Consider the following 14,679-nt stretch of genomic DNA (forward strand, 5'->3'; position numbering starts at 1 on the left):
ATGAACTATGATGAATAAATGCTGTTGAATTATTGTTTATTGTTAGTTCATGTTAGCTTAGTAATAACATTATATTTTATTTTATCTATGAAGTATTATTACTAATATTATTTTGAATGTATCAGTATTTATTTCTTATATAAAACATACAAGACAACAGTAATAATAATTATTATTAACATGTTTTTATTATTTTGATGTTATTTTGACAAGCAATAAAATAAAGTAATTCCTTTATTTATATTTTTATTATTTAAAAAAAATATGTTTAATGTTTGTGTCTCACGCCAAAATGTGTATTATAACTCGAATTTTCGTGTTTACGCATAAAGAAAGTACGACGCAATATTTTCACGCAACCTCATGACAGGCAAGTTCCCAACTTTATCCCACAGTGTTGTCAAAATCAGACAGAGGGGGCGTGGTCTGTGACGTCAGCCGGGCAGAGTCGTACCACAGCATAGTCTGGCTGGATGTCTGACTCAGCCACGCAGGTTATTTGGGGATACATTTAGATCGCGTATTGCATCTAATCCGACTATAAAATGCTTATTCATTCTTCACATTCTGGACTACGTGCATTTTGTATTATGGACGCTTTTGCTCGGTGCGACACGAGGTAAGTTATACGTAGTAGCAATATCACGCGAGTTTGTGCACGCTGTACTCAACTTGGCACTGTCCCAGTCACGCGCTGTGAGCGAGACATGTTGTATTTGTCTGCGTTTGATGGAATGACAGTGCTTGTGATGCCATGCAGTAAGATATAGATCTTGCACATATCTGTAATCATATAATGCAGGGGTTTTTATTGCAATGCAAAAGTTGCTCTTATAATGCAATGTTTGTATTTTAAACTTGAATCAAAGGGTAATTTATTAAATTAATTATAAAATGAATGCTTTCAGGTTTTAGATCTTTTAAGAAGAAGACCAAGACGAAGAAAAGACTACAGAAACTGGCATTGCCCATGTTAATGTCTTTTCAACCACACCTGCAAATGGACTAAAAGGGCAATAAATGTTTGCTTTTTATCACTGGACTAGTGCCAAAGCTGCAGAACTTCCCAACGTCCTGATTCCAGGTCTCCGTGTCCCCAAATTTGTGCTACGACTGTCATGCACCCTCGCCCCTGTACTGTATTCATCCCTGGCTTTGTGGGACTTTATGTGTGTTTCTGATCCCTGCCACAGACTGTTAGGATCATTATCACTTCCATGGTCTGATTAGTTGGAATTGAACTTTTATTTGTGAACCGAATCTAGAACTGCGCAATAACAACATACGGTAGTGGTGAAGTTTTAACCCTTTCAAGAAACTCAAGTGAATGTCAATGAGCTCTCAGGATTTAACTCAAGGACTTTCCAACTGAGTTAGCACTCAGGATTTAATCCAAGGACTTCAATCCAGGTTAAACATTAACATCAAAATACAGATAAAACATTTGAAGCTCATGCGAATAATAAATTATGAGCTCTGACAGTTTCCAGTACCGTGCACTGTTCGAGTACAATCAGGAGCGGGGTGACGATATCTCCCTTCAACCTGGAGATCTTATCACAGTCTCCAAAATGGCTCTGCTCACACCTGAATACCAGGAGGGTGACGAAAAGTGTCCAAAGGGCTGGCTTCATGGCACCAATGAACGGACTAAAGAGAAGGGCAACTTTCCTGGCACCTTCGTGGAGTATGTTGGGGTCATAAGGGCGGCCCTCCCTTCAGGGAAACCTTGGCCAAGACCTGTACCCCCAACACCTGTAGGGCCTCAGATCCCAGGCACCCCTGCTTCAGAAGGTAAGTCTGTTTTGTCTAACATGTAATCCAACAGAAAATCTCATGTACATGTAATAAAAAATCTGTGTAAATAGCATATATATATATATATATATATATATATATATATATATATATATATATATATATATATATATATATATATATATATATATATATATATTTATATGCAGAGTATACTGACATCCTTTATGGAATTAAACATTACCACATCTCTCTGGCATCTGTAATGTTATACCCTCAATCTTAAAAAGCAAGATGGTTAATTATCCTCTCCCTGCTTTCGGTTCAGGCACCACAACCCTATAATAAAACGCCTCACTTAAATTTTAAAAACATTGTGTGCACATTGTAGAGTTGCACTCCCACTAGGAACTTTACTTTTTTGCTGAATTTAGGGGTTTATTATGGAGTCTTTAAGTGATAAGAAATCAGTACTTTCATACATTCAGCATCAAAGACGCCACTGTATTTAAAATGTTTTTCATTGCCCCTGTGTGTCTGATCATGGTGCAGTCTTCTTGGTGGGGTGTTCGTATGCTAACTAGGTCAGACAGCAACTCTGGTTGTTCCAGCACTGCTTCTCTTATATAGTCTAGGGTGCTTGTCTGTTTTATGGGGGAGGTTTAGGTCGCCTTTGTGGTATTTATGTGTTTTATTCACTGTAGATCCTCTTTTAGTGCCTTGCTGAGTCCATTTTGATTCAGACAAGGTGCAGAGATAGTGATAAACAGCATAGAAAGCCATTTAAAGCGCTGGGAGAGGCAAAAACATGCAGTTCTTTTGAATAATTGATCATTTGGATGGCTGACGGTCGGCCAATCACTGACTCGCCCTGTGCCAAGGGATCTTTATGGAACACAGACACAACACTTTTTAAGCAAATTTATGAGCCTTGCAAATTCGTTACGGGTAAGGTGGGTCATTGTCAGGATAAGTAATTGCAGAGGGAATGCGTTAGTTATTATTATAGTATTTAATAGGGAACTGTTGCAGCTCTAGCAGTACATCCAGTGGGATCGATAACAGGAACCAACTCTTTGTAATATGCTATATAAAGAAAGACCAGTTTTTATGTAATTATAGTTTGGTTGGCCTACTGTAGATTTAGTTTTTATTATTTATGTCCCAGACCGTATTAAATGTGTTTATGTGGATATGATGCTCAATCAGTGGCTTCTAATTTAAATCAAAACTGAAAATAAGAAAAATATACCATCTGCTCAACACACACAACTTTACTTTTCATTTAAGTTTCAATTATTTTACATTTGACTCCCAGGTCAGGATGATCTTGTGTTGATCTTGTTCAATGCAAATTCACAGGTCAGAGTTCATCAGAACTTGAGCCTTTGTGTTGAGAAATAAAAATTAAATTTAGATACTGTATTGCATATGCTGTGTACTTGTTCACATGTCCATGTGTGTATGCATGAAAGTCCATGGATACCGAATTTTAACCACATCTTTATTAGTACATAGTGCTTGACCTCATCTGACTGAGTTGTCCTTGGGCTGCCATTGTGCTAGTCAGATATGCCTTTGACACATGTGGCGAACCATAGGGGTGTAAAAATACATCGATATCTATCGAAGCATCGATTCAATTCTAACGATACTATGCATCGATACCACAGATAAAATATCAATAAGAGGTACCTTTATTTTGACATTCTGTCCTAATTCCTTGGCGTAACGTCCATCTACACATTTCTGCCAAAGCGCGCATTTTCGTTTATTCTGCTAGTGTCAGCAAGTGAAAGCAATTCAGCAACAAAGGGGTTGTAGCAACAAAAAATACAGCAAAAGAAGCAGAAGACGTTGTTGGTTTGTAAATATTTTGTATTTAAAAATGGATTGGACTGGCAGAAACCCTTGCCAGCACCAGCTAAAACACTAAAGACTTTGACGTTTGCCATCATAAGCTTGATTTTAATGTTATTTTTTCCTCATTATTTATTTTTCTTTATTTTAAAAAAGTGTATTTTTTCCTAGTTTGTTGTTGTAAATGTCCTAATTGGGACTGTGCTATTTTTAAGAGTTTAATTAAACGTTCATGTTATATATTTTGGTTGCATTTGTGAGTTATTAAAAATGTAACTGCTTAACTAGGCACGTAATATTAAAGTATCAAAATAGTAATCAAATCGAATCGTAATTGGGTGATTCTCGCGAAATGAGGTGACATAAAACGTTTTGATAAAAAAAGTAAATGCAAAGTAAGAGTATCAAAATAAGAAGCATACAGTTACAAACATCTCTTCATGTACTATTTTGCACATGATTTCAAATGACATCATACAAACAAATGTTGTTGTTTTTTTCCACATTTAAGGGGAACATTTTCATTACCGCAACGTGTCCATGACTGGATTTGGGTTCTTTGACATGGAAATATTTATAATAAAAAATCTAAAAAATAAAAAGCTTCAGTGCATGTTATATTATAAACATTTACAGTAAAGGAACATGTGGTATTTGGTGATCATTGGTAAAGAGACAATTATAAGGAATATAAATGTGTCCAAGACCAATTTTCTCATCCTCCGCAACAATTTTCAATCATTGTTTAAGCCCTCAAGGAACTAACATTTTCAAAAAAAATAGTTGGAAGGGACATAATTGACTGATTCAAGATGGCTAGCAGGTAAGCAGTTCTTATTTTTTCTCTCCAAATAAAAGTTAAAAGTTTGTTTATCATAGTACCTAGACAACTTTTTTGTTCTCATTACCGAAACATGAGTTTAAATGCATATATTGAATGTAATATCATGTTGCGGTAATGATAATTTTTGATAATATAAAAAATGTAAATAATTCTATAGGAAATATTTTTTAAAACCCCCCAAAAATTATGGTTATTAGTAAGTTCAGACTTTAATCTTATACATGTATGTGCAAAAAATAAAAAAATATTGGCTTTTTAAAAATTCTGATGCTGGACACCTTCTAAATCTGGATTTCGTGAGAATCACCCAATTGCATTGAAGAAAAGTTATGTATCGGCAAATTGCATCGCATGATGCTTAGGATGCAAAACCATCAATTTTTACCTCTTTGTCTGTTGTGACATCTCATCGCATTGCTGAACTCACAAGGGCGCATGAGAGAACGTAAGAGACAGATTCACACATAAAGTATACATGTCCAAAACCTCTGACTTGTGCAAATGTCACATATTTTCCATATGAGGAATGAATGTATTTTTTTGACATCTTCAGACAATATTGAACATATACTTTACAGTATGTGTTGCTTCCATAAACTAATTGAACAAACTAAATTTAGACAGTTTGTCTTTTATTATTAATTAATAATAGATCTGCATTAATTTTACTTGGATTTACAAAAAAAAGATTTGTTACCAAAGCCTTAACATCATTAGGGTTGAGTATCATTCACATTTTAACAGGTGCAGTACCAGTTTCGGTACATGAAATTCTGTACCGATACCCAATTCCACCTTAATCTGGTACTTTACTCTCTGTGTACTATCAAAAACATTTAGTTCAGAAGAAAAGTTGAAACATCTTACTTTTAACATTTTGTTGTTTATTTAGCAATGTTTTTCAGGTTGGTTGGCCGTTTTCCATAATTTTCAGACACAGAGCTAAATAAAATAATCACATTTAAAATAATACTTCATAGTCTTTACTCTATAATACAAATATATATTAACCCTTATTAAAGTTACAAAAGTTAATCAGTCATGACAAGTTAATGATTTTTAATCCATTTATTGAATAACATTAGAAACAGAAAACATCATGTATACTGCCCCTTTAAGAGTGCACAAATCCAAAATACAGTTACACTTACACCCGAATTTTATTTCTGAAATGGGTCAGTGACAAAAAAATGAGAAGATGGCAAGATGAGAAATTCAAAATCTTAAAAATAAACTTGTTTTAAAAGCATGCATCACGTTTATTTCAATGCACATAGTGTATTTATGTTAATTTTATGCAATAAAAAATTATATTTGCACCATTTTTATGAAAGTTAAGACTGAATTGACCTAAAAATGTCAAATGTTGTAACCGCCAATTGTGCCAAGAATGAGAAATATTAAATATTTTATCCACCTTGATGGCATGTAAGCGTAATCATAAAAAACTAAAATTTTATTAGTTATTTCTAAATGTAAATTTAAATGCGCTTATGTATTTGTCCTGACATGTGCTGTTTTTTAAATAATCTTTGACAAATTATGTAAAAATATATGTAAAAAAAAAATCATATTACACTAAACTAGATGATTATATTTTATTCCACAGTTTTTAATGAATATATACAACAATTGACACAGACTGGTTACATCCCATTGACATTTTTGCAATTATCCTCCAAATATTCTTTCGAAATTAAATTATACCAGAAATTTTAGACTTGGTCTTCAAAAAAGAGAATGTATCCAAGTAATATGCAAATTTATTTTGAAAATTTAACCCTTTTAGATTTAATTGAACCATATGGACACAAAATAATTAACATCACGTCATTGGCCCAAATCCTACAACCAATTAGGGGGTAGCGTGAAAGACTGTGTTTACCATGGTAATCATATAATTGTTAGAAATTTTGTATAAATATGTCCATTCCAGTGCAAGAAAACCTTCACTCTCATATGTAGCTATGTAAGGACGCTAATATACACACACACAAAACTCCTCAAACAGTGAGTAGCTCATTGAGATCTGTTATGCGTCTTCTTTGTGCTCAAATATTTACTTTGCCAAGGTCTAAAAGCATGTGAAAATGATAAACGTTGGTAACGATGCATCACTGCGCTGTCTGTTGTGTTTGAGCAAGTTGCAAGGTTGACGTCATGTCACAGGGTCTCTCTTGCTCTCGCTCTCTCTACCGTCTCGCCTCAGCCAGTTACCGAAATTAGGCACTGAACCCTAAAAATAATTGAAAGTAGACAAATGCCCTTAAAAATTATACAAATTGACTGATTTTAGGGTATAAGAACAAATCACCTATGCACGGATGCTTTTAACCTGCAACATGCAGTTTTGACCTTGTACTGACTTCAGATAACTGGAAAATAAGCAGGTCCAAGTTTCTGCATAGGACAGGACAAGCAACTGCTTTGTGCACTAGTTTTATAAGGTCAGGAACCAACTCTTTCATTTTCATCCTGCTACTTACTTTCGCTCTCTTTTTAACCTTGGCAGAGCCATCACTAACATTTTGTTTTTGAACAAATGTTCTGTACCATCTCAGAAAGCAGTCTACCGTGTTCCTTTAATGTACTAACGGCCGTATATCATTCCTATCTCATTCACAATTGGCTGTCAAGCGTTTGGCGGGCGAATCCTTTCTCAGAGATGCCACGTTGCGTAGCTGGTTTCTCTCTTTGTCTTTTTCTCTTCTCTGTCACTGTGAGCAGTTAATAACCTGACATGTTCAAAGGAAACATCGAGGCAAAGTTCCACTTATTAGCTCCTCTCCTGCTTGTGAAAGTATCTGTCAAATCTAGCAGTCTTCACGTTCGCCATTATCTTTTTTATTGACTGTGGTTCTTACTCCTTTGATGAGTGATGACTCTCGTTTCTCAAAGACCCTGTGCAGTCGTATGGTTGATGAGGGACAGCCACTAATCTTACCGTGCTCTGATTAAGCACACAGTTATGTGCTAATAGATGAGTCGGAGAGCAGCCAAGTGGGACGATGGGGTTCGCAATTGTTTTTTCTTTTGCTATTTGAGACATGAGCGGCTCACGTTGGGATCAATTTTTCAGTGGCAGTCAGACGTGCAGGTTAAGCATAATGGCCATATTTGTGGCTGGACTTAATGAGGAACAGTGCGATCCCTCGTAGATTATACTGAGAACATCTTGTACCAAGAAATGCATGCACCGTTATTATATTAAAACAACCTCCGCTTTGACGCATTTTGTATAAGGGCTGTAAATCTATCAGACTGTGCTTCATATAAAATGAACAATGCGATCCACATTCTAAAACACAATATGGAAACTAAACTGGGTGGTATTTAAAATATATATGCATATTGCAAAATAATGGTGCTTTACAATTCCAGCTGTGAAAATGCCGTCACCGCCAAAAATGAGACTAGAAGAATGACGGATTGGAATTAGAAGTGCACGAAAGATGGATTAGATGAATGACGGTGCGCAAAACGACCATGGATTACATTCAAACTTGGGTCCCTTGTGAGTACTTGGACCTGAATACAACCAGAATGTGGCAGTGACATGGATCCCAGCTAGGGATGCTCCGATCAGAATTTTTGCAGCCGATACTGATTACCGATTTGTTATCTATAGATTTGTGTGTGGTTGGAGCATATGGAGCATGCATAAATCATGATTAAAACAGTTATTGTAAATATTTACTACACCTGCCATGTATGAACCAGTGTGAGGATGAAATTAAGAAGTGGCCTGATATATCATATAAAGATATATTCAATCATTTCGTTTTTTTGCTCGGGGTTGACGGGTCTTCAATGCGCAAATATAAAAGCACAGAGACATACCAGTATCTTTACAATAAGAAAGTCAGTCGAGTGTTTGTACCTGGAAAATACAAAGAATGTGTGTTTTTAACATTTTTTTAACCAGCAGCATCTTTCTCATTCAACAAATTGTAAGTTATTTGAACAAACCATAATAAACATATTAAACTACTATTACATGTATTCAGTATTGTTTTCGTTTTATGAAAATATTATTATGCACTATATAAGACATGAGCTTATGAAATTGTTTGCATATACATTTTTTTCATTTAAAACATAGCAAAAGTACGCGCAAACACATTACGGACTATAAAGTGGGGATGCTCCGATCAATCCCGATCTCCACTAAAAATACGTGGCCGATCACTATTCTGAATCAGACAGCCGATCTTGTTCACAGCTATTTCATGTACTACGGCTTTTGATCAGTAAGTCCTTATCGATCTAAAATCACTATTTGTTTGAGTCGTTTATAACATGCATTTAAAAAAGCAACACTCGTCAAACATAATTATTGAACATATTCTTTATTATCATGAAAATACATGAAAAGGTTTGAAGAACAGCAATATAAATATATTCTTAAGACATTTCCTGGAGCTGCGTGTCATCGTAACTGCATGTGTATTGTTCTTCGTCTACAGCGCATTCTAAGTTTCTGCACGAGAGCGCCCCCTGGCTTTTGGATGTAGCGGCATTTTGCCGTAATTCATTGAGAAGCATATGCTCACACCGCCGCAGACTTGAGCTTCCTAGAAGCTCAGGCCGCCCGGTCAAGGACGCTTGTCAAAAAGTACGGGGAAGCCTTTTTGATGCTTTGGCCACTCTGAAGTCTGTGTCACCATGGAATGGTAACGGAAATAATGACATTTTTATAATCGTTATTATAATTATCGGCTATATTCCGATTGGATGCTGTCGTTTTTTATTTTTTATTGGAATTTCAAATGTACATACAAAACAGGCCTGCAATAGAAAAAAATTAACTACAATTGTCAAAGGCAGACACATTGCACCATAAACATTTACAGTTCAAATACGAAAATACAAAGAAATTAATTGAATAATATAATTAATGAAAATAAATAAAATGAATTTAAGAATCGAAAATAAATAACTAATGGTAAAAATAAATAATTAAATAAATAATACGCTACTTGCCGCTGAACCGCGTCATAGCTCATTACCATAAAGTTGAGCTTCTTTCAACTTTCTGAATGACGCTCAGGTCACTCAAGACGCCCAAAACAGGACGCCGATGGATTTGATGCTCCCTGCAGCTGAGAGAAGCCAGCTTCCATTGTAAATGAATGACTTCCGGTAACTTTGGAAGCTCAAGTCTGCGGCGGTGTGAACGTACAGTTATCGGCCGATCGATCGGAGCATCCCTATTATAAACATAAGCAGTTTATGTCGTATATATTCTGTACTGTTATCACATTTTTGTAATAATATATAGTAGCAGAATAAATAAACCAGCATATTTTCATCAGCATAATATTCGTTGTTTTTGAACAATTATTGAATTTATTGTTCACTGGCAGTTTCTATGTTAGGTTAGGTTTTACTGGATGGGTGGATTAGTGTTGGGCGATATGCCCTATTTTTAGATCGTCCTATCGTCAGCCTGTGAGATCGGCGATACACGATATTATCGGGGGGCGGGGCAGTAGTTTACTCATTTTTTTATTTGTTAATTTTTACTCATTATAACAAGTCACTTGATGGGTGGACAAAAAAAACAAGACCGTAACACCGTCATGACCGCAACCTTCTTAAAACTGATGCCATTAAAGCGAGCGCGTCATTAAAACCCCAACCATGATTACTTAATAACTGTAAAAACATGCATCTGCACACGCACACACACGTGCGCGCACATACAAACTATTCAATGCATTTATTTAGTGCTGTTGCAGAACTTAGACTACACGTGTCAAGCAGTTGTGCTCTCATGAGGTGCCTTTTTAAACGCATCGGTCCAGCGGAACCCGATCATATTTTAAACACAATCATATATTAAACACGAGGGACGTGTTGCTACAACTCATTTAAATGCATATCATAAACTATATCATTAATAACTAGTGATCTGACTTCGGACAGAGCGCAGCTCTCTGCACGTACGTGAGAGTGAGAGAGAGGCGCAAATATGCAGCGGGTCATATTTTAAACAAAAAGTAAAGTTTGCATCAGCTCGCATGAAACGCATTAAACTGAACAAATAAGGATTACTACTTTAGTTTATGTTTAGACTGCGGACAGACGCGAGAGCGCGTGCACGTGAGACAGAGAGAAGCGCAGCTGCTCATGACGCGGCGCGCTGGATTTAGTGGTAACTTAGAAGGAGACCAAGACGCGCGCATTAAGTGCAGGTACCTGCAAGAAGGAATTCTCTCTTTACAAGCTCTCCGCGTAAAGTGAAGCCCACAAACCCTCATGTGAGGAAAAACATGCATTGTGGGTGTTAATATAAAACTATGATGATAATAATAATAATAATAATAATAACCATTCGCCAACTATCGTCTTGACTATCGCCATGAAAGCCTGCCATTGGCAATCTGTCTGAAGATCGTCGATACACGATACTATCGTCTATCGGCACAACCCTAGTGTGGATACAGATGTGTGCACGTCCGCCACATACACATTCGGCTCTTGTGCGTGTATTATGGTTAAAAAAATGTTTTGTAGAGATTTACTGTGTTTCTACCAGCTATTATGGCAACCCCTAACTACACAAATTATGCCGGTCTTCCTGGGTTTCATAATAAAAAGCGTGTCAAAACGCCACACTCGTGTTTCTCACAATAAGACTACCATTAGCTGTAGTGACACACCGGAAGTCTTACACAAAGCAGCTCAAAGATGGCGGCGCCCACATTTACGTCAAAAGTAAGGTGAATAGCATCACTGTGAAGAACCTTTAAAGGGGACATTCCACAAGACGTTTTTAAGATATTAAATAAATCTTTGATGTCCCCAGAGTATATTATGTGAAGTTTTAGCTCAAAATACCATATAGGTAATTTATTGTGGCATGTTAAAAAAGGCACTTTATGGGTTTGAGCAGAAATGCACCGTTTTTGTGTGTATCCCTTTAAATCCAAACGAGCTGCTCAGGTGGGCGGAGTTTCAAGCGCTCACGCTGTAGACATGACAGAGCTTTGAGGAAGATTCTCTCACGAAAGAAGTTAGTGAGCGATGTTAAGCATTATATATTTGAACAAGTTTAAAAAGTCAATCATCTGTTTTATGCATACTAAATACATGTTTATCAGCAGATGGGGAACATTGTGGAATAAAAATAAAGACTTTTAGGTCTCATATGCTGCCAGTGTTTTAAACAGGCACAATGATTTTCAGCATGTTACAATAAATTACACTTCCACAAACACTCAGAAGTAAACTTTTTGACCAAACCACACGAGCACATTTAAATGATTTGTAATAAAACAACACGTTTAATGCTTAAACTTTAGAGAAACAGATCACAGTTTATTGTGATTAAACACATTCGCGTTTCTGTCAGTCTCTCATCTATCTTGTTACTCCTCGTATTCATTTGAAACTTCAGAGAAACATTAAACAACATATTTACTTATTGTGTATGATAGTGAATACGCGTTGTTCTCTCACTCTGTCTCGTGCAGTGCATTAATCCTCGTGTTCATTCATATAAACTTCAGAGAAACACATTAAACATAACTTACTTGAAAGCGAACCGTCGCGTTGCTCTCTCTCTCTCTCTCTCTCTCGTTCGTTTACTCGCTCTCTCTCACTCACTCGCTCTCTCTCTTGCAGGTTAATCCTTTAGAACTTTAATTCAATCTTTAGAAATATTAAAACTACAAGTTATAAGATTGTAGGCTCCTGTTTGTGTTTGAGGGAATACAAACGCGTCATGCTGTCAGTCATACTTTCTCTCGGTCACTCTCACTCGAGGTAGCTTCATGGTTGGATAGCGCAGTTGAAGGGGCGGTATCATTATATTAGGAGCCCTTACCTACGTCATGGGGGGAGCGAAATCCGCATGACCTATTTATTCACATGCTTGCAGAGGGAGCCTTACCAAAACAAAGTTACAGGGTTGCTATTTTTCATGTTTTCTGGGTTGGTAGAAGCACTGGGGACCCGATTATAGCACTTAAACATGAAAAAAGTCTGATTTTCATGGAATGTCCCCTTTAAAGCACATTTTATTGTGTGAGCGTGTGACTATTGGGTGTATACTTTGGGTGCACTCTCAGAAATAAAGGTACAAAAGTTGTCACTGGGACAGTACCCTTTCAAAAAGGTACACCTTTGTACCCAAAGAGTGCCTATTAGTACTTTGAACTGCCAAAATGTACCTTTTAAAGGAACATATTTGTACCTAAATGGTACATATTAGGACGTTTTTTAAAGGGTACTGCCCCAGTGACAGCTTCGTACACTCTAAAAAAACAAACGGTTCTATATAGCACCAAAACTGCTGCCCCCAATCGCAACGACAGAAGAACCACCTAGTGCCACATAGCACCGGTGAAGAACCAGCGAAGCACCAGTGAAGAACCAGCGAAGCACCAGCGAAGCACCAGTGCAGAACCACACAGGGGCCATATAGCACCACATATGGTTCTACATAGCACTACATGGTTCTACACAGGTGCTTCACCGGTGCTCCACTGGCTCTTCACCGGTGCTACACGGCACCAAAAATGGTTCCTCCATCGCCACGATCCAAAGCAACAGTTTTGGTGCTATATAGAACCTTTTTTTTTTAGAGTGTACCTTTATTTTTGACAGTGTGCTTATTAAAAACAACAACCACTTAAGTGCACTTTTTTTTATACATTTTTAGTTTTGAAACTCATTAAAGTTAAAATTCATTTTCCTCAGTTTTGTTTTGCTGAAATTTTGAGAAAAAAATTATTTTAACCAGACTTGACTGTTTTTACTTCTTGCATTAAATATTTAGAACCGAATTGGCTATAATGGTTGTACAGTCAAAATGATATACTGTTATTGTAATATTTTTATAACATTGAAAATCAAAGCCAAACAACAAAGATGTAGTTTCACCCGGTCCTACATGATACAAAAAAAGTTGTCAAAATATGTACCCCAACTGTTACTGGGACAGTACCCTTTAAAAAAGATTTTTTTTTTTTTTTTAAAGGGTACTGTCCCAGTGACAGCTGGGGTACATATTTTGCTATTTTTTCCTGACAGTGTATGGGTTTCAAGTGTTGCCTGTGTAAGGTTTAAGGTTCAGTGTAACAGTTTTCATTTACGGCTTTTGGCTTTCACGGTTCTGCTTAATTTGCCTGTGTGTTAGTTCTTCATGCTCCCATGTGACTGGGAGGTTCAGCGCAGCCAAGACTCTGGCAGAACACTCGCTGGCTTCCACATTCAGCAAATGTGTGGTGGAGCAATTTCAAACGCGTAACCTTTTCAAAATCCGATTAGGACTTAGTAATTTTATAGCGCCATGTCGGATTTCCTAATCGAATGGCCCTGCGCAACCCAGGTGGATTTGACCAATCAGCAGCGGCCACAATTCAATAGCACAATAAAACTGAAAGACAGCTTTGAAAATAAGCTGCAGTGTGATGCTGCTGCGGATAATAACTCGGGTTCCTATTCCGAAAATTATGTCTCACTGCAGGTGAGGGTTTTATATTCCTACATAACAAAAGGCTGTTAACTCTTAAGTCGGTAATAGCTGTGCTTGTGTTAAGAAATGCGGAAAATCCATGCGGTAGATGTTAGCAAGGATTTTGTGTTTATTCCCCCATGGAAAGTACAATTTTATTGTTTTAAACAGAACTAGGCAGTGTTTTGAATGCCAATTACATCGTAGAAGAGCGGGAATTGATGGCTTGGCCCATACAAGACAAATGATGAAACCATTGCTATTCATGAACAATAGCAAGCATTGTGGTGAATGGTAATTCATATGGTGAAAAGGAATTTCAATGTCTAAAGACAGTTCATGTGGAAACGTATTGTAATTTTATAGACTATATTTTGCTGTTTGAGTAAATGCAGAATGCTACAGTATAAGTTTGTGAAACTAGTGACCCCTGAACTCAGACCTGCTTGACTAAAATCACACATCACTTTCATGTGAAGTAAATCTAGTGTCTAATATGTATAAGCATTCATGATGGCTTCTGACCTTAAATTTATTACAATAGTTAGAACATGTTTCATGTGAATACAGTATATGACCCTGGACCACCTCAAGTGATATCATAGTAATGCATTGCGAATGTATTATTCTTTTGGTTAGGGTTAGGGTTATATAGGACATGTATAAATTAGGTTATATATAGGACAATAAGAGATTCAAGTCTTTAAAAATCTGGAATCTGATGGTGCACAAAAGTTCAATATTAAGAACATCT

At 36.6% G+C, this 14,679-nt stretch overlaps 1 protein-coding gene across 1 annotated transcript in view; it reads left to right on the forward strand.

Annotated features, from left to right (window-relative positions):
* Nucleotides 1-445: 445 nt before the first annotated feature.
* The window catches only part of pik3r3b (phosphoinositide-3-kinase, regulatory subunit 3b (gamma)), a 239,206-nt gene continuing 224,972 nt past the window's right edge, over nucleotides 446-14,679 (forward strand). Inside the window, exons 1-2 of the mRNA XM_055214111.2 lie at nucleotides 446-619; nucleotides 909-1,794. Of these exons, the coding sequence (XP_055070086.2) occupies nucleotides 1,470-1,794 (325 nt within the window). The 5' untranslated portion in view covers nucleotides 446-619; nucleotides 909-1,469. The remainder of the gene's footprint in view (nucleotides 620-908; nucleotides 1,795-14,679) is intronic.

The sequence above is a fragment of the Misgurnus anguillicaudatus genome, chromosome 8, assembly GCF_027580225.2.
Source record: "Misgurnus anguillicaudatus chromosome 8, ASM2758022v2, whole genome shotgun sequence".
Lineage (NCBI taxonomy): Eukaryota > Metazoa > Chordata > Actinopteri > Cypriniformes > Cobitidae > Misgurnus > Misgurnus anguillicaudatus.